Below are 25,885 nucleotides of genomic sequence, written 5' to 3'. Positions count from 1 at the left end.
CATCAATCTCCATAGTTATGTGTTATTATGGAAAACAAGATTATGAGCAATAGAAAGAATACTCTGATTATCACATACAAAGTGGGAGCTGTGTAAGCAACATGAAGTTTTGTGAGTAGTTTTGAAATCCAAGACAACTTTGTAGTAGTGTGAGCAAGGCTTCTATTTTTAGCATCAATGTTGGAACGTGCAATAACTTGTTTTCTAGACCACCAGAAGACTAGATTAGGACCAAAGAAAATGGTTGAGCCAGAACTAGAGCCTCTATCATCAATGTCAGATGCCACAAAAAGTTGTTAATGATACAAGTTGATGCAACAAAGCAGGTTTAAAATGAAGACCATGAAACAAAGTCCCTTTGAGATACCTTAGGATGTGCTTAACTACTGCCCAATGAGAATCAAGAGGATTGGCCATAAACTAGCAAAATTTATTAACATCAAAACTGATTCCTGGTCTGGTCAGTGTAGCATACTACAAAGCACCAACAAAAATCTGCATAGTGAAGGGTCCGAAAAAACTTTAGCACCATGGTTGGACAATTTACAGTTAGAGACTTGAGGAGAATATATAGCATGTGCTTCAGCCATGTGAGTTTTATGAAGAAGGTCTCGAATGTACTTGGTTTGAGTCATAAGGATGAACTTATTAGATAAGTATTTGACCTCAAGACCAAGAAAATAATCTCACTGGCCAAGTTGTTTTAGAGAAAAAGTGGCATGAAATTTGGCAGTGATATGCTATATGAGACTAAGAGAACTTCCAATGATAAGAATATCATCAACACAAACCATAATGTAGGTCATCCGGTGTTATTGATATCGGATAACGGAAAATATTGGCAATCCGAAAAATCTTTATAAAGTTATAATGAAAACCATAACGAGTTATGGCAGAAATATTGCGGTAAAAAAAAGTATAATACCACCATATATATTTTTAATGAAAAAGTAATGATATTATGTTTAAAAATTAAATTACTAATAAAATCATATCAAAACACCACAAATTTAAAGTTCAAAACATAAAATAACAAGAAATCATAAAATAAATGTATTGAGTTTCTTTCTAATCATCATATTCTTCTTCAATTCCAACATAATTGTCTTCAATGTCATCATCTAGTGGGGCATGTCCCTCCTCCTCTTTCCCTTTTGAGAGACTCTTGTCAAAGTTAAGTAATCTTTCAAACTCAGAATCAGAGCTATCATGAAATTCATTTTGAACCTAACTTTTGGTCTTTTCTTTACTCTTCTTAGTTTGTGTTGGAGTTGGAGTTAAACCTGGACCTTTCTTAGAAGCATGTGAAGATCCAATAACAATACCACCACTTGATGGTTGCTTCCTTTTATTAGTTGCTTGTCTCCTCGTATAAACTATTGGTTCTACAATACCTGAAGCTTCATAAATAGTTGCCCAATTAAGAGTGGGATCATCCTTAAAAACCAACTCATTACCCCCCCCCTCTTCATCATTATTGTTATCATCATCAACTTCTCCCACTAACCACTCATTACATTCATCAATGTCATTCAATAGAATAGGGTCTATTTCATCCCTAATATCGTATCTCTGAGCAAGTTGTTGATTATACTTTATGTAAACCAAATTACACAACATTTTGTGGTCCAACCTATTCCTTTTATTTGAATGAATCTGCATTATGAATAAGTAATATGTGAATTAATTTCTTTCTAAACTCTACAAATAAGATAATAATGAAATGAGTCATATCTTATTACTTGCTCAAAAACACTCCAATTGTGCTCATATCCCGATGAACTACATGTTTAACTTAAAATCTTGATTGTTAGCTTTTGTAAGTTGGGAGCTGCATGACCATAATTCTTCCACCATTGAGCTACACAAGCAAAGAAAGTAACTTAGAATGTAACCATTATATATTAGCACAATTTAAAAAGTGTTTAAGTGTCTTACCTGGGGTTGTGGTTTTCCTTGATTCTTTGGCAAAATCATCACCAAAGAGTCCATTTGCACTCTTATAAAGAGACAACTCAATTAAAATTTTTTGTTGCACATCTTTACTTGGCACCAACCACCTGATGCAATCATATAATCCATTTGTAACTTCCAAATCATATTCCATGTCTGGGTTGGAATAAAATAACTCTAGGTTCAAAAAGTGACCAGCAGCATGCAAGGGGCGATGAAGTTTACATGTCCATCTATTATCAATAATTATAAATACATTATTGTATTTACTTTCATCCTTGTTGAATGACTTCGCTATTGTTTCCTTGGCTTTCTCCATTACTTCATATGTATAACCCATAGCTGCTTTTCTTTCCCCATCCACTAAACGAAGCACATGAACAAGAGGAGTCATGACTTTGAGAGTAAATACTACTTGATTCCAAAATGAAGGCATAAGAACAATTTTTGTAGCCTCCCTCCCCTTGGCTTCCTTAAATAGCTTGTTATTGCTCCATTCATCAGAAGTTAACATCTTTCTCAAACTTCCCTTCTCTTGATGCAACCTTTGTAATGATAAATAGGGTAACAACATGTCTTACTAATTCCCTCTTATTTGTAAATTGTCTCAACAAACTCAAGGTACTAGAATGGCTATAGGTAAAGCCAACAAGACTAATTCCTCTTTGAATTGTCTGCTTTATCAAAGAAAGCTTTCCAATATCTTCAAGCATCAAATCTATGCAATGGGCAGCACAAGGAGTCCAATAGAGATTGAGTCTTTTCTCTTCTAACAACTTACCAGCCAACACAAAATTGCTCCCATTATCTCTTATAACTTGAACAACATTTTCTTCTCCAATTTCCTCTACAAGGGAATCAAACATTTGAAATAGTTTTTTTACTGTCTTCACAAAGTTTGAACCATCAATGGACTTGACAAACATTTTCCCTATAGGGGAGCTCACCAAAGAGTTAATCAAGCATCGTTGCTTTCGGTCAGTCCATGCATCTGACATAATAGAGCAACCATGTTTGCTCCATTACAATTTATGATCTTGCAACCACTTCTTAGTGTACTCAACTTCCTTATTGAGAAATGGAACTCTGATTTCATCATAACTAGGTTGGGTAAATTGGGTCCATAAGCACCTATGGTATCAATCATATCTTGAAAACTTTTCAATTTCACAAGGTTGAATGACAAGCCTGCTTGGTACCAAAATCGAGCAATATATTGATGAATCGAGGCCTTTACATTTTTGTCACATGCCTCTTTGATGTTAGCTTGTCTTAGTTTTTCCTTTTTTTTCTCTTCTCTATCACAACGGCTGAATTTCTGCAAAACATATCTATTGGTCCTTTCCTTCCACCGCTATTTCTCCCTTTATCATTGCTAATCGTGGAAATTTCAACTTCATCTTCACTCTCATGGTTATCATTGATTGCATTACATCTAGGATTGATAGAGGAGCTATCTTTTTTTTCTTTATATAATTTCCAAAGTTCTTCTCTCACATTTTTTGGAGTCTTGGTGCAAGCAGCAACATTGCCCTTCTTTGCCATTAGATGCTCTTTTGCTCCAGTAACTCCTCCTTTCATGATTTTTCCATAATAATTGCAAACAGTTTTATTTAAATTTGATTCAACCATCGGATGACAATGTTTCCAACCGGGGTCACTTCTATGAGATGTTCTTGAAGTATCTTGATCATTGGCCATTATTATGGCTGAAAACATGTATATTTTTTTTTGCAAAATAATTATAGTTAAAGTAGAAAAAAGAAAGAAAAAAAAAGACTTGGCGGTGGCTGGCGGCGGTCGTCGATGGTGGCTGACGGCGGTCGGTGGTGGGAACTGACAGTGGTAGTGGCTGACTATGACAACATGTGTAGTGACAGCAGTGATAGCAGATGCAAGTGGTCTGTGGTCTGGTGCAGTAACGTGAAGAATGTGGTTTGATTTCTTTAGAATATAGAAAACTTAAGGTAAAAGAAAAATTTATTGTTGTGTGGTTGTGTGGCTGCTGCAGTAACTTGGTAAAACAATAAAATAGGGCAAAAGAAGATCAGCACGTTTACAATGTTTAAATAAACATTTTAGCGGGCCAGGCCCAATGACCATGAGAGATGTGAATTAAATTAGGGTTTCTAATGTTTTTTTCTCCTGCTTCTCTCACCCACCACGCACAAGTTGTCATTTTGCAAATTTCTTCTCCTCTACTTTCAAGATCTCGTTTTTTTTTTGTTTTTTCATTCCGATTTTTTCGCCTCAGCCGTGATGCCACTGGCACCCACCATGTTAAAAGCGACCGCCATGGGCCGCCATCAAAAATTCAATTCGCCTCTGCCTTATTATGGGGGCAGGCCGAGAAACCGTTGTCGGTTTCTGCCATGGTGCCGCCATGGCCGATATTTAACAACACTGAGGTCATATCAACCCTTTTTATAAATGAACAATGAAGCATCACATGTACTAGGAATGAACTCAAGTCGATGAAGAGTGGTTTGAAGGCGAGTGAACCATTGTTTTGGGGCTTGTTTTAGCCCATAAAGAGCCTTGTTTAACTTGCATACCAATGATTTATCAGATGCTTAAAGTCTAGGAGGCTACTGCATAAAAATTGTCTCATCCAAGTTGGAAAATTTTCCAACTTAAAGAAAGAGCAATAGTGAGAACAATTTAGATTGCTACTTGTTTAATAACTGGAGAAAAAGTTTCATGGAAGTCCAAACACCTATTTGGATTGCTACCAGTCGAGCTTTTATACTTGTTTATAGAGCTATCAACATTTTCCTTAACTCCAAACACCTATTTACAACCAACTTCTTTTCGATTAGGTGGTAAGGGAAGAAGATCTCAAGTTCTTTGACTGATTAAAGCATCAAATTCTTGTTGCATTGCAGCTTGCCAGTTTTTATCTTTGACGACTTGTTTCACGCTAGTTGGTTCAAAATGAGACAACAACAGAGATAGATGAATTTGATGTTGAAAAATACCATATTTGGACGAAGTTTGCATTGTATGAGTATTTATAGCAGATGTAAGTGTAGGATCTGAGACAGAGGGTGTGGAATTATTTAAACCAGAATCTAAAGGAAAATAACAAGGAAATGATTCATTATCACATGAAATGGAATTGTTGGACATATAGGATTGGTAGATTGTATAGGCAACGAAAGATTTGGAAATAAAGTAAAATATTGATCAACATTTTTTACAGTATTAGGAGACTAAGGAAACAAATTAGAATAAGGAAAACAATTCTCATCAAACAAAACATCCTTTGAGACCTGTTGAGAATGAAGAAAATAGGGATTTAAGATTAATTTCCCTTGTGTATAAACCACTCATAGGGTAATCTATTTATAATAGAGAAAGGTACAGTTAAAAAAAGTAACTGAAAATAAATAGAGTAAATAGAAGATATTGTTTGATATTGTGATTAACAATATCTAACAATATCTTAATAATATGAAACAATATCTAACACTCCCCCTTCAAGCTGGAGCATACAAATCGTATGTGCCAAGCTTGTTACAAATAAAATCAATTCTAGGCCCCCGTAAAGACTTAGTAAAAGTATTTGTTAACTGATCACATGAGTTAACAAACTCAGTCTTGATGTCTCCAAACATGACCTTTTCCCGAATGACATGACAATCAATCTCAATGTGTTTGGTCCTCTCATGAAAGATAGGATTAGAGCTAATATGAAGAGCAACTTGATTGTCACACACAAGTGTCATTTGAGTAACATCTCCAAATTGTAACTCTTTAAGCAATTGCTTGAGCCAAATAAGTTCACAGGCAGCTGAGGCCATAGCTCTATATTCTGCTTCTACACTGGATCTTGCTAAAACACTCTGTTTCTTTCTTTTCCACAAGATCAAGTTACCACCAATGGAGACACTATACCCAGATGTAGATCTTCTATCAGAAGAAGATCCTGCTCAATCAGCATCTGAATAGCAAACAACTCTTGTATGGTTATTAGAACTATATAACAATCCTTTTCCAGGGGATCTTTTAATATACTTCAAGATACGAATGACTGCATTCCAATGATCTTCACATGGGGAATTAAGAAATTGGCTTACAACACTGACTACAAAGGAAATGTCAGGACGAGTAACGGTAAGATAATTCAATTTTCCAACCAATCTTCTATACTGCTCAGGACCAGATATAGGCTCTCCCTGATTTGGTAGAAGTTTAGTATTGGGATCCAAGGGTGTATCAACAGACTTTGAACTCACCAACCCAGTTTCCTCCAGAATATCCATGGCATGCTTTCTTTGAGATATAACAATACCATCATTGGACTGCGCCACCTCAATACCCAATAAAAGTTTGCCAAGATCTTTGGTCTGAAAATGGTGACAGAGATGTTGTTTCAACTGAGAGATGCCATGGTTGTTCCTCCCTGTAGGAACGATGGCATCAACATATACTATCAAATAAACACATCCAACACTCGAGTGTTGATAAAAGACAAAATGATATGCTTCACACCGAGTCATACCAAATTGCTGAACAACATTGCTAAACTTTCCAAATCAGGCCCTAGGAGATTATTTTAGGCCATATAGTGATTTGCGAAAACAACATACCATCCCAAGAGACTCCCTCTGAGCAACAAACCCAGGAGGTTGCTCCATATAGATTTCTTCTTGCAAATCACCATTTAGGAAAACATTTTTAACATCAAGTTGATAAAGAGGCCATTGTTGAATAGCAGCTATAGCAATAAATAAACGAACAGAAGCCATCTTTGCCACAGGGGAAAAAGTATCGCCATAATCTAACCCAAAAATTTGAGTATAACCTTTGGCCACAAGACGAGCTTTGAAGCGATCAATAGTACCATCAGGTCAACTTTGATAGCAAACACCCACTTGCAACCAACAACAGATTTCCCAATCGGTAACGGGACCAGTTCCCAAGTTCCACTGTTATGAAGAGCACTTAGTTCATCTGTCATGGCCTGACACCAACCAGGATGGGCTAAAGCTTCACGGACAGTTTTTGGAATGGTAACAGAAGAAAGAGAGGAAAGACATGTATAAAAAAGTAATGACAAGCGATGATAACTCAAAGCAATATAATGGGGAGAGGGATTACGTAGAACGCATACCTTTTCGGAGGGCAATGGGAAGGTCATACTCAGGTGTCAAAGCCGGAGGAGACAGAGTTGTTGACACTTGAGTGGAGTCACATGGTGGTGGTTGTGATCGGTTTCAACGACTATAAACCTGAAGAGGTGGTGGAGGAGAAGTTGACTGTAGAGCAGGAACCGATGGTGAAGAAGACACAGTAAGAGGGTCACAAACAATAGGAACATTAAAGGTAACTAGAAGAGTTTTTAGAATTGGATGGAGTTAGAGGTAAAGGTTGACTCTTAAAATAAAGGGAGAATTCATCAAAGGTGACATCTACAAACACAAAATAACGATTAAGAAAAGGAGAAAGACATTTGTATCCTTTTTGTGATCTTGTAAACCCTAAGAAAACACACTTATGTGATCTAGGAGAAAGCTTGTCAAGACCAGGATTGAAATTATGAACAAAACATATAGACCCGAAAACTCTTAGAGGTAAGGGATGAAGAGGGTCATGAGGGAATAAAATGGAATGAGATATGTTATTCTTTTTGTGAACCCATTAAAAGTCAAACATTTATAACCTTTATGAAAATGAGGGTAGCTTAGGAAAAAGCATTCTTCACTTCAAAAATCAAGTCTTCACTTCAAAAATCAAGTTTGTGAGTGATATGGTCGTAAGAGAGGAAAGCAAGAACATCCAAAGGTTTTGAGAAACTGAAAATTTGTTGAACAACACAGAATATGGTATGGTAATATTAAAAGAAGTTGTAGGTAATCTATTTATTAGATGTATGACAGTGATAAAGGTATAATCCTAAAATTGTAAAGGAAGAGAGGCACGATACAACAAAGTATAATGAGAATAAGCATTAACAAAAGAAACATAATATTTGTAACTCGCATGAGATGTAATATGTGCAGGACCCCACAAATCAGTAAATATAAGTTCAAGAGGAAAATAAGCAGAATTAGATTCATGAGAAGGCAACCTATGAGACTTACCAGTACAATAAGACTTAAACAAGCTAGAATCAGTGGCATTGTATACAAGGAGGTTATAATGTCAATAGATTATGGTAAGTCAAGGATTTATTAGCAACAGTGACAACACAAGACGCTAAAGTTGAATGAGAGGTGAATTGTAATGAAGACGGATGAGGGAAAAGATGAACACCGTGAAGGGATATAACCCATCGACTCCAACAGTGCCATGAAGAATGACCTTATTCGTTGCCTAACATTTAATAACACATTTATCATGATAAATCTCAAAGAAAATAGAGTTATCCCTGACAAATTGACGGACACTTAAGAAATTTTTAGTAATAGTAGGAACATGCAACAAATTGTTTAATTTTAACAAGACTCTAGAGTCATAAGGTGACACAAAAGAAGATGAACCAACACTAGAGATACCTAAATGTGCACCATAACCAACGAAAATTTGGTCTGCTCCTTCAAAGTGTTGAAGTTATTTAATGTTTTGTGTTTCGCCAGTAGCATGATAATTGGCTCTGGTACCCAAGAGGTAGCATCCTGACCTGAGTTGTCAGTCTTCACAACCATAGCATTAGGTTAAGTGGTAGTTGTTGAAGCTCCAATGCAATCAATTTTTCAGCAAGTATATTGGGTAGTTTGTAGTACAAGAATTGTCATATCCATGGGGATTTAGTCAACCATAGCACTAATTTGATTTGAATGAAACAATGTTTGGGTTGTGTGAGAAGTAAAGAAGACATATTGATGAGTTAAAATGTTGATTTAATGTAAACGTGTTGAAGCTAGATTTCACCACTTTGTCCTTCACTTGTATTGATCCAATCATCATTTATAAAGATGCAATCATTCATGTTGTGAAAGTTCTCTTTAAATGCAACTCTAAGTCCATTCTTGGCACCTAGAGTTTAAGATCATCAAACTTCAGTGTGCCTCAATTACTGTTTAAATGACTCGTCTACATTAAGATCAGGACTCTATAATCAGCTAGAACCTTATATCTATTCCTAGCATCTAAAAGTGAGAGAAGAATTAGTTGGACCACAACTTGAAACCAATTCTTACTCAATTCCAGGCTAGTGAAATAAGATGAGTGATTAGTTCATCCAATAACAAACATAAACCAATTCACAAACATGTAAAGAAAATCATACTTTAATAAACATAACAATAACATTACAAAAGGGTTTCAAAGGGTTACATCTTTGCTTCAACACTATAGAGATTTAGCTCCTCATAATATATGTAAAAAGTACAATACTTTGAAGAACCATACTTTCTTATGCCCTCTAATAATGTTCACTAAGTATAGAGACAAGTGCTTACAAAAACTTTCAAAATCTTTCAAAAAAACATTCTAAAAGGTGTCAAAATATGGGTGCAACTCTATTTTTATAAGTTGTTCAGGGCAGTGCTTAGGGGTGCACTTGTGGCTTCAATTGTAGAGATTTCCTTCCTAGTTGGTTTTGCTTTTATGGCTCAAGCCTCATGCTTTTCTGGTTCAACTTCTAAGATAACTTATATGGGAAGGAGTCTTCATGCCTTAGTCTCAGGTTCAGTACTTAAAGTTTCTCTTTGCTTTGGTTTTGCTTTTATGGCTCAAGCCTCATGCTTTTCTGGTTCAGCTTCTAAGATAACTTATATGGGAAGGAGTCTTCATGCCTTAGTCTCAGGTTCAGTACTTAAAGTTTCTCTTTGCAATGAATTTGCTCTGTGACTCAAGCCTCAATTCTGTCACTTAGCTACACCAGTATCAGTTTTGTCTAGAATTGCTTGAAATTCATCAATTTTCTTTATTTTTCTACTTTGTCTTTTTGTTGGTGCAAGAAACCGCAAAACAAACTAAATTTGATTGATTATACAAAAACTTAACAAAATCAAAGTAAAATAAGTGTCAAATTCATCTCAAAATTAACTCATATTTCGCACCTATTAGTAGTATTAGGCTTAGTATTCGAATTCAGCTAACTGTTAAAGGTCTTGTAGGTTCGAGCGGAATAGGAATTAATTGTTGTGTGGTTGGATCAATGAAGCACAAAGAACCATGAGGTCAAAAAGAATCATTTGACTAAAAATGATAAACATTAGTTGTATGCCCAAACTTTAGATAGATTTAACACCAGAAATTAGCAAATTTGTCACCACGTCCTTTGGAAGGACCACCACCACCATGAGAGGATCCACGAAAGCCACCTCTGGAAAACAAATTTTGTGTATAATTCAATGATGGTTGAACTAATATTTTTAGTCTAATTTCATGCCCAAACAATAACGTTTCAATCTCAACAATTGACGGTGTGTGTTTTTTACTCTCAATAACAGAGACAACATAAGCATAATCAAAATGAAAACCTTCAAGAATAGCATCTACATACTCTTCATGACGAATGGGAACACCAACACCAGAAAGTTCGTCCACATAATTTTTTTATCTTTGTAAATAGTCACTAACAGATTTGTAGTCCAATTTCACAGCTCGCATAGCAGTATGAAGTTGTCTAGCACAGGATTTCGTTTGAAGACTAAAATATTCATGAATTTTCTCCCATACCTCATACAAGTGAGAACAGCCAAGAACATGGGACAACACTAAAGAAAGTGGATTGAAGCCACACAAACAGAGTTTGATCTTGAACCTTCCAGGTCTCAAAATCAGGGTTGACAATGTCATTAGCACGATCAAGTTCAATAAGATATCTGTCTGGAACCATTGGATTGACAACAAAATGTTGTAGCTTGTGTGTCCTGATTTCTATTGTAGAAAAAACAAGATGATTCCATTTATTTACACTGACATCAATATATTGAACTAGCACTGTAATTACTTATCGCAAATGAGAACAAAGCTGGATCACTTAACATGAAGAAATGCAAACACATATGATTGGCATGAACTAGCACAGTCGACTTGAAAAAGGCAAAGAAGCATGCAAGTTTGAATCACTATCTTAAACAAAAACAAAGATGAACGAAAATCATCAACAAATGAACAAGACAAGTAAAAGGCATGCGCAAAACCAAGATCGTCAAGAAAAAGCTTTGGGTACCATCTAAGAGAAATGGAATAAAGAGACAAGAGAAAATACCAATGAATGAATTTGTGTATTATTCACATTACATACACAATCACAAGTACACTGACTTATTTATGAGTTATTTACTACCAGCTTAATAATGTTCACGTTTGTACAATTACATAGAAAACACTTAAACAAATATAAAGAAAGCTCCATAGTATACTAACTATCATCTATTTAACTATAGTATCCCAGTACTAACCTCCGTTGACTAATTTAAATAAGGCGATATTTTCATATTTAGTTCTATAAAAACGTTTTAATATATCATCACTTTTTAGCAAAACATTTTTTTAAAAAAAAACCATTTGGGATAAATTCATTTAGAAAAACCGGGTGAAGTATTAGTTTGAGCTGACAAAAGAACTTAATCTTACCCTTACAAGGGATTATTATGAACAGACGGAGAGGAAGAATGATAGTCATTGAGTTATCTACAGTGATGAATATTTCCAAAGACAACACCATACGATGAAATGAACGTTTGGGACACTACAACAAAGAATCCAGCTATGGGGAAAATTTTCCTAGGGAAGGCCTGATAAATATGAATTATGATTTTCGGTAATGTATTGAAACAGAGCGAACACAATTTATGAATTTACAGCATTTCACCGAACCCCCCACCATCGCGCGCTGAAATTATTTCTGATTTGGCTTTAGTTGATGCAGACAAAAGCTTGTCCGGGGATGATGGCAAAGTCAATGGCAGTTTCCCGTGGCATTAATGAAACTTTGACTCAAGGCTTGCTTCCCCTAAAAGCTGAAAGAGAAAAGAATGATCTTGACCCTGGATCATACATGAAAAACAAAATGAAGGAATTAATAAGGATCACTATAAGTGAAAAAGGAAAATGTACAATTCCATGGTATTAAGAAGCACTAAAATCAAATTTACAAGTCTTGGTCATGGAATGAAGACTGACCTCTTGTGGTTGGACCAGCACCATCTTGCATCTTGTGAGAACCCTTGCCATCACCTCTGCCTGCTGCATGGCAAAATACATGAGGAATTGGAAAAAGCACAGGTTACTTATTTTCTTTTAGTCAGATGTAATATAAACAGCAGCATGAAGAAACTACCATAAAATTACGATAGTATTATCTTTTTTAGTTTGCTTGGGTTCCTTGTTTTAGGTTTTCCTTGTTCCTATGGTTGGTTAGTTCATTTTCAGAAGTTTGACCATGATGTGCTCCATATATAACTGAACCAGAGACTTCCAGATATTATTATTAAGCACCAAATAAGTAGGCATGGCTAATCAATTACGTTGCAACTATGTGAGGGGATGTAGGCAAGAGTTTTACCACATGGCATAAAGATGAACAAAAGGAGAGTATCTAATGTTTAAGTTTAGTCAAGAATATATTCGGAGAATATATAGTATTAAGAGAAAGGTGAAAAACATTGACAGGTTCCAAACTTTACTGCAATGCATCATCAGGTTTGAAGGAGGAGATTGGGAAAATAAATTAAAAAAGAAGATCAACACGAGATAAGAGCAAAGCAAAGGGGGAATGTACTAGACAAGTATATACTCTACCTAAATTTCTTTCATATCCATCATGTACTGAATTTTTTGGTTGTCCATAGCTTTTCACATTGAGTGCAGCCTTCCTCAGTAGATTGTCAGCATTCCTTTTATTTGAATTTTTAAGTTCCTCTGCATCATCCTCTCCTTCAGAGAAAACAGATGGGCTAGACCAGCCAGTGGAACCTGTATCGCCCTTGCTCTTCCGAGCAAATTTCAACAGTCTTTTCAAACCTTTGGGTGCATCCTTTTGGTATATCATGGCAGGGGGATTCTCGGCATTTCCCCACTCACAAGAGTCAGGTTCACTACTTTCTTCCTGTAGCATCTGTGACAGAGAATGACGAACACGAGGACTAGATGATCCCACTGGAACAGCATTGGCCAGAGAAGCTGATTGAAATGTGTCATCCTCACATGGCTTGGGCATTAACAAATCCTCTTCTGTGTCCACCCAGGCAGAAGGTGATATGGTTAATTCTTCTTCATTCCTTATATTTAAGGAAGATTCTTCCGTGTATGTTACGACATCACCATCAGTAGGATTTTGGTCTAACTTCTCTGGCTCATTGCATTGCGATTGGTTATTTATCTGAGGGTCTGGTACTGTAGCAGCATTCTGATGAATAGGTGTCATCGTATCCCCGTCTGAATGATGACTGACCAAGTCAGAAGCATTGACAACCAACTCACTTTCTCGATCTTCAATAAGTTCTGCACTCTCTCTCTGAGATTTTTCCATTTTAGGAGGACCTTTTTTCTTGATAAGATCAGCAGTTCCATGCCCCATCCGAGAACCCTTGCGTAAAAATGGTTTTGATTCCAAAGGCACCACACTGCTTTTCTTGGTTCCCTTATTACTTAAGCTAGTCTTTGAAGGAACGGAGGCTTCTTCAGAAGCTGTCGTCACTTTTGCTTTGACTGCCTTGCTCTTGTTTGGGACAGCTGGCTGCCGCTTCTCCGTCATGCTTCTGAGGCTCTTGGAATTATTGCTGGTCTGAGTTTCTTTGTCGTTTCTCTTCCGCGGCTGAGATCTTTCCTTTTGGGGGCTTGGTTGGGGAACAGATGTAGTTGACACAGGCTTCCGACGTGTTGGGGTAGTGTTGGCAGATGAAATTCCACCACGTGCTTTGGCTGGGGATGTACCAGCTGTCCTGGGTGAAGGTGTTGCTGACCAGGACTTGCGTGTAGCAGGCATGGGTGACGTTCTAGATGATATCCTTTTTGTAGCTGACGGCTTAGATGTTTCCTTTGGGGAATTTGCAGGTTGAGTTGATTTTCTTTGAGAAGTTTGGGGCAATCTTGAAGCAACCTTTTTACTTGCACTCACATTTTTGGACATTTCAACCTTGCTCTTATCAAGTAGTTGCTGCATTTGTCGGAATTGTGCTTCTTTTTCTACTTTTCCAGCCTTTGCTCCTTTAAGTTTTTGGTCACGTTTTTCCTTATAATGATTGTAAGATCCTCCTCTCTGCTCAAATGAAATATTCTGGTTTCTGCTGGGCTGGGACTTCCCAAATAAAACAGGCTTGCTTTCAACCATTTTTTTAAGAATTTGATTGAACTCTTCTTGCTTTCGTTGATTCCACTCTGCTGATGCTGCTAACTTATTTACAGTTTCATCTTTTACTGCTGGGTTGGTTTCATCTGGATTATCTTCAGTGTACAAACCTACATTTTCCTGTCTTTCTGATTTTTTATCACGATCAATGATCGCATTACTACTGTCAATTTCAGAAACAAAATCAGACAGCATTTCTACTTCTGAATTTTTTGAAATCTTGTCATGAACCGCATCATCATTAGAAGTCATTGGAACAGGATCTTCATGAAAGTGTTCTGGCTGGTCTTGCACGGAGGTTTCCCCCATACCGGCACTCCATCTTCTCAAGACAGATTTATTTGTACCAACAGAAACATCTGCTAATGACTTCCTCTTTTGAATATCAGTAGTTTGATCACGCTGTTTGCTTTCAAAAAGACTGATAGCATCTTGTACAGTTATCCTCCTTACATCAATTTCTGATTTCTTATAGGATTGTTCTGATACCTCCCCTTCACTATCATTTTCAGAAGCATCTCTAAAAGTATTTGGCCTCTCTCTGCCCGGAAAATAATTGAGACTCTTGATAGTTAATGCGGCAGCTCTGCGGGGTCCAGCTCTTCCTATTTGGACCCTTCGCATCGGGGATGCTGATCTTCTGGGTGTTGCAGATCTTACAAGAGAACGGCTTCTCTCAGCAGATGTTTGATCCTCATCACTAGAGTTAGAAGATTCCTCACTTTCTGTTGAACCGTGTCTCTCAACCTGGGCAGCTTTTGCTGGTGAAACACCATACTTAACTGGTGTATCAGAATGTAATGGTTTGGAACTCTGCAGGCTTTTGATAGTCTTGTTTGCATTGTCTTTTGTCACATCACATGAGTGCAAGATTGCCTCACTGCTCAGGGGCCCAACATACTGGTTCTTGTGGTTGAGTTCTATAAACTTGCATAAAGAATACCTGACAAGATGAACACAATGCATAGGAAATGTGTTCAACAGCTTAGCAGCAATGTATAAAAGAAAATTAAGCTCAATCTAAAACATGCAACCATACATACATTCAGAGTGCTTATGATAAACAATTACATAAATCTCTCTGAAAACTTACCCTATGTTAGTGGCCCCAAAATGTTGAGAAAATTTTGCTAGATAGGTCAAATCTTCAGGGGAGCATGTAGCACCAGTGGCTTTGTTAAAAGTTTCAGCCAATTTGTCAATCAAAGCTGTTAGTCTTAGATCCATTGCTCGTAACAATTCATTCCTGGCAGTATATTTTCAGAAAGCTTAATAGTGGGTGCAGCCAATCTATATCTGTTAAATGTAATGCAACAGTTACAAGAACATACTTTGAAGCATCGGGTGACACAATGCTAACTTCAGGCTGTTCATATGCAATAAATTGTTAGTAGAAATATAATGGACAATAATGAAGAACAAGATAATTGAAAAAAGTTGTTTTATTAATAGTGTGAATGAATTTGAAAAATGAATCTACTCCAAAGCATTGGAGAAAAAGGAATTACTTTGGAAGCTGGAGCTTCACCATAAGAGCTATAATCACCATCTGTCAAAAGTTGGAAATAGAATTAAAATCAATAGAATTTAAGAGAACAATACATAAGAGTCAAGATAGCCATTTATAACAAAAAAAAAACTCAGTATCATCTAAAAGAGACATCAGAAACCTGACAAAAACTTAGCCACCAACTCTTCCATGTATTCAGAAACATTAAATGGAGAATGTCGTTTGATGTACTTAGAGAATTCTAAGTCTGACCACTTAAATTTGGAGATAATATTTTTTATCAACTTCAGGCATTTTGGTAGGACTGAAGGGGTAAAGTTGATAATGTAATGAGCCATCTAATGAAGTCCTCAGTTGGCTTGACCAAAAACCAGCATTCACCAGCAGCACATATCAAATCAATGCTTACAAAAAATATCAGAGATTGAAGGGACTACCACTATAAACAACTAAAATTGCTAGGCGTGACATCAAAACAGTTAATAGCATTCCAATGGCTAATCCAGTTTTCTGATGATATTTTTATTTTATTTTTTTTTGACGAAAAAATGTGATCACAACAGTTATCAATGGCTTGTGATTCAGTCCTTACAAAAGATATTGTAAATTATATAATGAGAAAAAGTCGGTAAAAATAAAAAACCAAGCATCATGGAAAAGCAGCCTTTACCCAGCTACCATGATGGTGTACAAATATCCACAATACCTTGCAGGACTAAAATATACCATATGTGTTACTCAATAAATTCATAAATTTAATTCCATCACAGCTACAGATAGTCATGGCAAGCAAATATATATACCACCTTAAACCAGGCCTCACTACACTCTTGTTTTCAGCCTTCATGAATAATACTGGGATTGCAATCTCACAGTATCAATAATTTACCCAGAAGCCAATCTCTGTAAGGCCTCTTCAATTGCAATATAGTGAGAAAGAAAAGTTCAATTGTTTGGTAATAGCAGCCAAGAAGCATAACCAAACCATATAGAATTTAGTTAAAATTACCTCTTTCCGTTTCGAGATGATCCTGATGGCCCTGGTTTCGGAAGACAAATATTAATCAGAAACTACATAAATCCAATTCCTGTACTAATTAATTTAAAGACTGGGTACCACCTTCCCATATAAAGAAACATGAAATTTCTTTGAATCCTCCAACTGAGACATCTCATCCAGGATACTGCTGATGACATTTATCAAATCTGGTGAACTAACAACATGAAGGAACCTAAGAAGCAAAATAATATTAGAGCTACTAAGGTATTCCTATAAATAAATATAAAAGAAAAAGAAAAAAAAATCAATCTTTAATAGAAACCTTTTAATTGTTGCTTTCGAAAACCATTCAGCACCATGCAGATTTTCTGGTAATTCAAGATCGAAGTTTGCATCAAATCCTTCAGCATACAAATCATTTATTGCAGGTAAATGAGGCAACAAATGTTCCAAATGTCCAGCTGCCGCTTTATCAGATTGCATCCCCTTACAGACAAATGCCTCGTACCTATCCCACCACCACAAAGAATTAAGTGAATCCAGTAAAAAGAAGTATCACATTCATAGGTGATCAAATTCAATATAAACTACTCAAATGCACAACTGAATCTACTGAAGGAAGAACTCCCCATCAAAGGAAACCATAATGATGTCAATAGATTACATGAATACAATGGTGAGTCTATGACATATTAGAACAATCCTGCTTCAAAGTTGTAAGGACATGTGTAAGACAACAACTACACTAGTATTAAGACAACTCTAAAAGCATTATATTCATTGATAAGATTTCATAACCTTTTATAGGAGAAAAATGTATTCGAAATTTACGAAAAAAACAGTACAAAATAATGCATTATAACCATTGGTATCATCTATCATTCAGATTTATGTAGTACATCTCTTTGAAGTATAAAAGAAAAAAAAAAAAAAAAAAAAAAAAAAAACTTCTGTTGATGGGTACTGTTAGGGGTAGAAATTCTCATGATATTTTATTTCATTTTCTGGTTAGGATTCAATTTGGAATTATGGGACAGAATAAGTTCCATTTTCTAATTCTCCAAAGAAAGACATCAGAAACATCGTTTTCTTTTATTAGAGCCCTTTGATCCTTTTTTTCTGATTTCTACTCGTCTTTTTTGTGTATTCAACAATAGAAAAACATACATAGACTAATAGTATTAAAAGATCATAAATTTATCAAAGTTTTTATTTCATTATTGTCACATTGTGCAATTGAAGTCCAATTACTGAGAAGGGTTTCTACTTTAAATTGACAAGGGTTTTCCCCTTGAATATAAGAGAAAAACTATAACAGAGATGAGAAAGAAGGACAAGAACACCTAAAAGAAGGATAGGAAATTCTTTTAAACAACTTCAAAAAATAATAATACTAAAATAAGTTCAGGTGAGAAGTTATTACAAAAACAAAACATTGTCTGAAGCCAAATTCTAACTCCAAAAGGCATCAAAGTTCACCTGTTTTGGTGGGGAAAAATCTGAATTGAAGCATAATCCAAGGTTGCAGTAGCATCTATGGTATCCTCCATTTCAAAAATCAGAGACGAAAAAACAGAAGACCGCAAACCTGAAAGGAAAATATCAATTGGACAAAATACATACTGAAGTTCACTCACAATTTATTCAATACTCTCGCAACTAAATAAATGGAACCAGTGTTAGAGAAACCATCAGCAGCTATCGTCATATATCTAGACAACTAAATCACACACTTCACTGTCTAAAAATGTAAAATTTTAAACCATCCGCAACAGCAACACGGAAAAAAAACGCAACAATTAAAAATAATACAGAAGAAAGGTTGATAAAGACAGAATGTAAATGAAAATAGCTCAAAAAATCTAATGAAACGTCTTATTTTCAAATATGACATTCTGACTATCCTGATGCTCTACTATTTCACATCATCACCGCGAGCAAAAAAAAACAAAAACAAAAAACAAAACACAGATTATCGTTTCTGAAAACGAAAAAAAGAATAACAAACTGCACACAGAAACAAACAAAACAGAAAAAGGTTCAGAAACATAAAAAAACGACGCGCAGTTAAATCAAAAAGTAATATCCAGATCGAGCGAGAAAACGAAACAGCTAAATATGCGTGCATTGGAGTCAGATCTAGCACGCCACCTACAATCTCAATCAGAAACAAAACAAAAGGATAAGATAAATCTCAGAAAACGCAAACTGCAGAGAAAGCAGATACTCGAGCGAATCTTGGATTCTTCAAAAATGACCAAAGGGTGGAACCGAGAAAAACCAATGGCAAAAGAAGAAGAAGACAGAGGAGAGGAACGCGTTCGGAACTCTCACCTCTCGCCTTTCGCCTCGTCTAACTACCGTTCGAGATCTGAAAACGCGTTTCGCTGTTTATACCAGAGACAGAGAGATAGTTGGAGACAGAGAAATTCGAAAAGAAAAAAAAAAGGAAGTGTGAGCGAGAGTGAGTAAGTAAGTGAGGGAAGCGTAGTTGCGTTGAATTTGAATCTGCGAGATGAGCAATGAGTGATGAGCGAAGAATGTAAGAAGAAAGACAAAGTGGTGTGTTGTAGTGTGGTCCGCGAAGGAAACAAAACTACTAATTCTTAACACGCTACTCCATATCAAATATGCTTCTTTTCCACGCGTGCCTCTCACGCTCTCTACCTCTTTTCTTCTCTCGGCTTTTCCTCTCCCTTCTTTCAAAAACAATAAATTAAATGCGTGATTTAACTTTTTTTATTTTGGAATTCTTTTACTTAATTATTATTACGGTGTTGTGGGGGGTTTGGGGTGGGTACTCGGGTCAAGTATGTTGTTGCATAATTGCATTGATTGACGAGAATGAGAAGGGATTATTTATTAGTTTTATTTGTAAGTAAAACACTTATCTTTTACCCTTTTATTTGAATGAATTATGAGGTGCGTTATTTTGAAAGGGTAGGTGGAGAAATGAAGTGTGACAAAGATTGGGTTGAGAAATGTGAAAAAAACGACAATTGTGACCCGCAGCGCAACCAAATGCAGAACACGCGTGCGTGCGTTGGGGTTTCCAGATCCACATATACACACGTTCCTCGTCAAATTTGAAATTTGTATCTACTCTCATAAGATAACTTTGTCCATTGTCGGTAATTTACGTTTGTACATCGTGCATGCCCCTCAAAATTCAACTAAATAAAACCCTCTACTTATTTTGGTTCAAAATAGTCAAAAAACAAATTATTTTTAAGATACGGATAAATAATAAATAGGGACAACATATACAAACTCGTCTATATATCCTGTCCCTCTCCGTCTCAGTTGGAAAAAAAAAATGGTACGCGCTATCAAGTAGACAAATAGCGAAAGTTCTCTTTTTGCATTTTTTTATTTGGAGTAAACACCTAATTGGTTAATTCACTCTTTAGAAGATCACCTAATTTAATTTAGTTTTTGTAGAAGTTCCTAAATTATTCTTTGAGATTTGAAACGTAATACACTTTACGTTGGTTAAGGATAGAAAAAATAAACAAAGAAAAGTTTAGACTTACTTTTATTTATCGAATTTTGTATTACGTGTGCGACATGGACATACGACAGCAAGTTGTGATTTATTAATTTAGTTAATCACTCGTTTTTTTCTTATCCGGTTTAAACAAAGAGCGAGCGGGGATATATCATTTTCAAAACCTTTCATATTCTTATTCTATACTCTCACTTTTCCACCGAAAAAGAATATATAGCTCTTTTATTTAATTTGAGCATAAAAGTAAGATCGATTACGACTAAGAAATCATAACCTAATTTTCGTATATGTTGATGTCTTGTCATCATAACACAAAAATTTAGTAAACAAAAGTTCAGTATAGGATCCGCTTGGATGACAAAAGACTGCATGAAGCGCAGGAAACAGATCCAAGATCTGAATCTATAAGCTCTTCTTGAGACTGAGAAATGCACCGATTTTTACAACAAAAAAATTGATTAAATCGTAGCAAGAGAAAACAAAATTATACCAACTTGAATACAGGTACAAATTTAATAATGATAGATGTACAAAAAAGTGTCGGGAGAAGTTTATAACCTGGGCAAGTAATTAATTTTACGGATCTAATTATACTTTTACTATAGTGATTTACAAAATAGCTTGACCTAAATTTAGACAAGCCATAATTTTCTGATGTAAAAATTGAGTACTGGTATTCGTAACAAACGAAATACCTTCGTATGTCACTTCCTATGAAGTGTCGTTCCTTGGCACGAAACCGGGCCATGACTAATGTGGATTCCATTTCATTCCTAACAGTCCATTCAGTGAAAGTGGAAGGCAAAGTTTGTGTGTGTCAGCTTTTCCTAGTTGTGTACTAGCTAGATGGTACTGGTAGCTGGCAGAAAAGAAAACATAGGAAAAAGTAGGATAGAATGGAACACTAAAGTGAATTGATTGGAGTACCAGAAACTTGAGAAGGAAAGGTTGGCAAATCGTAAAGCTACCACTCTACTGATTATTGATTGCTTTTGGACCTTTACCTCTTGTTTGGCATCGCGGCTCTTACAATCCATGTGATGTGCAAATGAATTATGAATCCACTATATGCCACAAAGGGGCAAAAGGAGAAAAAGAAAAAGGGACGGGCAGAGAATAGAGTTACCATAATTCACATACTACATTCCATTGAAGCCGCTCCATTAATGTAAGTTATAGATTACAGCAGAAGCAACATCCGGTGAGTTACCAGCATTTTCATGCATCTCTTACAACTACAGAACAAACTCGCCTAAGGCGTGAATGACAAGGATAAAAAATTAATGATTCAAAGCCACTTATAGTTACATCCCCCGAAAGTTCTCATAGCAGATAAGAACAACCAATTTACCCACTAAGAAAATCCAATAGCAAAACACAGGGCAACAGTAAATTCAATAGCCCGTCAGTTAGACCAAACATGAACTAGTCCATGCCTATTGCCTGTATATATCTCATTACGCTCTTCATCGTAGAACAGAGCAGTAATGTCTTCCAAGGCTTCTGCAACTGTGCTCCTCATCTTGGAGCCATGTTTTCGCTTCCTTGAATTACAACAACCACTTCCTGAAGGATTGCCACTGCAATTGCAATTGTTATCCACTGGAAAGCTGTTGCTTGCTCTTATTTTGGCAAGACACTTGCCAGTTAAAATGTTGCTGACGTTGATGGAACCTGCTGCATAAAAGAAACAAGGCCAGTCGGTCACTATCGTATCTTTGATAGGCACCTTAGTAAAACATACACATTGATCCTAGAGACATCGCAAACTATTTGTTCAATACGTAATTTGCTATCACGTGTAACTTTGTAAAAATGTAAAAACATTTAGCTAAAATCAACCCTATGGTCTGATGACCAAGCTACAACTATAAAAATCTCCCCCTTCCATCATAAGGTGCATCACAAAAGGAAATTGGCTAAGTGGACACACAGGAAAAATAATTAAAGAAGTACCATTTCCTTCAGACAGTGAATCATCAGAATCAGCTTTACAATAGGATATGATAAGATCCTGGTCACTGGTTATGTATATATTGTTCGTATTGCAGTCAGGATGCCACAAGAGGTGATCCTCAAACGAAGTTACAAGCTCTCCACGGAAGTTCCACACAGCCACAGTTCGATTTCGAAATGTCAGGAATAATTGATTCTCGTATAAAAAGATAAATGCAGATGGTGTCATAAATTCACTTCTGCAAACCTCTGTCAGCTCAAAAGTCCGCACCTAAAATTATTTAAAAGTCACGTAGCTGGATGTAGAATGTTTACACAACGTAGGTAAAGGTGGAATTACTTACATCAAGAATTTGGAGGTTCTCGTTTTCTTGCTTGACAAGTAGCTTTTCATTGAACTGTTCAATAAAATCTACCTTCTTGTTACGATAAAGGAGATGAGTGAATGACTTCAAAACAGTACCATCTTCTATTGAAAGGATTTTAAGTGGGACATGGCTACTTGCTTTAGCAAAAATCAACAACATGATTCCCGGACTAAAAAATAATCATCAAACAAGACCAAAGGAGCGTTAATAAAGTATGACCACCCAAAGAAACTATAAAATGAAGAAAAATTACATCTTACAAGTTTAATAGCTAATGTTATAGAATTTTAGAAACTTGTGCATGGTCCATAGAGCACTAAATCTATGGAAATGTTTTGTAAAAGAGAAAGTAAATGTAAGCACATCAAGAAAAAATTACCTGATCTTAATCTCTTGGACATTTTTATCAGAAATTGAGTACAGCATTGTGTAGTTTTTGAGGTCAAATACCTTGTATATGCTACAAAATTGAAAAGGCAAGTATCACCATAAAAAAGCCTTCACATATTACATGACCCACACAGAAGTATCAGATCAGCAAATCACTTACCTATCTTGAGCAGAGTACGTTAATACCTTCCCATTTACATCATCAAACTCTACAAAACCTGGCCACTTAAGAGACTCGGATTCGAAAAGAGCAAAGCCAGCATCTGGTTTACCCCTCCTTATGTATCTGAGAATGACACAAAATCTTAGCATAGAACAGAATTCAAACCTGGACATCCAACTAGAGCTAGTAACTGCTTTTCTTTTAGTTATTGGGCAACTTGAGCAGGTTTGATCTTTATCTTTCTCTTTTGATAGTGGGGAGCAGGGTTTTAAGCAGTTCAAAGTAGACCCTGGCTGCTGTAGCAGAGCAGTTAGTATAGCGGTTGTAGCAGACTGAATAGCAAATATGCAAAGATTACCAGCACTGTGTTGATTCCAAAAAGCCCTCTGAACAGAGAGGTTAGGGCTTTGGGCAAATACTTTTGGGACTGTGATTTCCAGAAAAAAAAAAAAAAAAAAAAAAAAAAAAAAAAAAATCTACATGGTGTACTAGCAGTAAAATGATAAAGAAAAAGACTTGGATTCAGAAGATCACGATTGATGATTCCTATCCAGATAAAGAAAGGTAGAGAGAAGATGGAGAAGGAAAACAGAATGTATAGCTGGAAAATGGAGAGGGTTGCGGGAAACAAAATGGGTCAACAGAATCAAGCTAGATTGCTGGCACGGGAGACTAGAAGCAAGAAATAACTTAACGAGGGTATTTTCCCCTTTGAAGGATGATGCACAACTACAACCCCAAAAATACCCCCGTTGACAAATATCAAAACACAAACATTTTAAAGATTTCATTAAAATCTCGGAGTTGTTCCCAGTTCACCACCAAGATTGTAATCATTATTCCACTCTGGGATAGCAGCTGTGATGGCTGCACCACTAAACCTAGACATTACAGTCTCATTGTAATGACTAAGGGGCACTTTGGCACCATAGCAGCACAATTGACAACCTACACATTATATTAACTGCATAAAAGATTTCAGAATACTTTCTCTCTATCCTGCTTTAGTGTTTTTGTGGCCAACAGCTATGAGACGCTACAAAAACAAAAAACAATACGTACTCAATCCTTGTGCTTCTGCATTTCAAAGAACTGTAACCGTCTGAAGCGTATACAGAAACTGTGATAAGTGAATCGTTATTTTTGTTATAAAACAGACTTCTTATAACTTCATCGGGACTGACATTCAAAAAGCATATCCTTTGATTGGTCTCTGCATCAAATAATTGACACACGTCACGCATACATATATATCCATTTTAAAGTTGCAAAAGAAAGTTTAGCACGAACATATTTCAGATGTTAATACTACCTCTGCTAAATGCTGCACAAACACCTGATTGTGCAAGAGCAAAAACAATATCGCGTGCTGCTACAATCTCAATAATCTTTGACCTTTTTCTCAGAAACGGTAACACCATGGTCGAAGGACCTTTGGGATCATGTGTATCATATTCCTCCTGTAAACAAAACCATCAGACATATTACACCGAATGCAGGGAAAATGGGAATACGTAAGTAAAGTACATATCTAACTATCAAAACAGGAGGAACGGAAGACTCTTCGACATCAATGATTTACAACCTACCACACCCGAGCATGGGGAATGACATAAACAAAAACGCCACACCACTTTTCTATTCCAATTATCTCATGTTTCAAGCTAAAGTATCGAGAATGCAATCAAGCAGCGGGGTAAGACTAGTGGTCTAGTCCTTACCATCTGTTAAACCACCAAATACACACCAAAAGAGTTACTGAAAAAACAAAAACAAAAACCATGTTATCCACAGTAAGCCGAGTCATTCTGTATCCAACATACAAACCTTCAATCCACCAGTAGCATACAGGCCTTGAATTCTTACAAATTACCAACAACAGCACATGATTCTGCTTAATTGTTTAAAGACTGTGACTTAAAAAGTATGGTAAAGGCACTATACAACACTGTTGCACGAATTTAAAATCGGATCCAGTAAGAAATTTTACACGCCGCAACCCTAACCAAATATTCCATTCATAGTCATAGGATTCGGACACCAACTTTTGAAAAGTGAATAGAATAACAAAGGTTAGGGAAATGGGACCTGCAAGCGAATATTCCGGAATCTCTCCTGAGCATCGCTCATGGTGAACGCGCGATCACGCTTGGAGCTAATTTCGCGTCTCTGGAGTTTCTTGACGCTGTTGACGAAGCCATCCGCTGCACGCGGCCTCTTCTTGGCAGCGACGATCCTTCGACCGCAGCAAGGTCGAGGGCTCACAGTAATTCTCCTGCCACCTTCCATTCCCTCAGAGGAGAAGCTGCTGCATCTGCTGCTACCTCAGCTCAATCCAACCCTAACTCTTCGCTCCCCCGTAACAGGAACCACCGAAATTAGGGTTTCGTGAATCGGTGGGGAGCAACGATGAGAGGTATGTGTTATACGATGAGTGTCTCAGTGAAGAAGAATAGAAATGGAGTCAAGGTGTTCAACGGGCGTCGATCCCGTTTCAAAAATCCGAATTTGGATTCTCTCTCCCTTCACTCTCACATCTATGAGTAAATTAAAATAGAGAGATGTCCTTTGAATGTCTTCTATGATTTTTTAATCGTCATTATAACCTTGCTCTTCTTTTCTTTTTCTTTTTTCTCCATGTGTTTATTATATTTAATTTCTTTTTATATTTCAATTAATTTTATTGGAGTTTCATGCGATTTTATATATTTGAATTTTGACATTTTATGTCATGGAGTAGGTTTTTTTTCAAGTTGTGTTTAGGTAACGAACTATCATAAAATGAAC

At 36.3% G+C, this 25,885-nt stretch overlaps 2 protein-coding genes across 4 annotated transcripts; both read right to left on the bottom strand.

Annotated features, from left to right (window-relative positions):
• Positions 1–11,477: 11,477 nt before the first annotated feature.
• Positions 11,478–19,041, bottom strand: LOC114164284 (serine/arginine repetitive matrix protein 5-like). The gene is made up of 11 exons (XM_028048890.1): positions 18,941–19,041; positions 18,193–18,301; positions 17,036–17,221; positions 16,834–16,945; positions 16,723–16,753; positions 15,712–15,752; positions 15,535–15,569; positions 15,297–15,449; positions 12,655–15,146; positions 12,037–12,099; positions 11,478–11,900 (listed from the first exon to the last, which is right to left on the bottom strand). The coding sequence occupies exons 2-11, from the start codon at positions 18,261–18,263 to the stop codon at positions 11,851–11,853; spliced, it is 3,234 nt and encodes a 1,077-aa protein (XP_027904691.1). The 5' UTR covers positions 18,264–18,301; positions 18,941–19,041; the 3' UTR covers positions 11,478–11,850.
• A 2,302-nt stretch (positions 19,042–21,343) lies between these two features.
• On the bottom strand, positions 21,344–25,684 carry LOC114163261. 3 transcript variants are annotated; one of them, XM_028047457.1, is made up of 9 exons: positions 25,187–25,253; positions 24,688–24,856; positions 24,411–24,558; positions 24,161–24,311; positions 23,096–23,221; positions 22,925–23,005; positions 22,522–22,714; positions 22,178–22,448; positions 21,344–21,898 (listed from the first exon to the last, which is right to left on the bottom strand). In XM_028047457.1, exons 3-9 carry the CDS (start codon positions 24,517–24,519, stop codon positions 21,627–21,629), a joined length of 1,203 nt encoding a protein of 400 aa, XP_027903258.1. In that variant the 5' UTR covers positions 24,520–24,558; positions 24,688–24,856; positions 25,187–25,253; the 3' UTR covers positions 21,344–21,626. The 3 variants fall into 3 exon arrangements, with proteins under 3 accessions (XP_027903258.1, XP_027903257.1, XP_027903256.1); XM_028047456.1 differs by lacking the exon at positions 24,688–24,856 and having other exon boundaries at positions 21,344–21,895; positions 25,187–25,684; XM_028047455.1 differs by lacking the exon at positions 24,688–24,856 and having other exon boundaries at positions 25,187–25,683.
• Positions 25,685–25,885: the final 201 nt, after the last annotated feature.

The sequence above is a fragment of the Vigna unguiculata genome, chromosome 9, assembly GCF_004118075.2.
Source record: "Vigna unguiculata cultivar IT97K-499-35 chromosome 9, ASM411807v1, whole genome shotgun sequence".
NCBI lineage: Eukaryota > Viridiplantae > Streptophyta > Magnoliopsida > Fabales > Fabaceae > Vigna > Vigna unguiculata.
The sequence above is the reverse complement of the archived record's forward strand: the minus strand, read 5'-3'. Positions and strand labels throughout refer to the sequence as shown.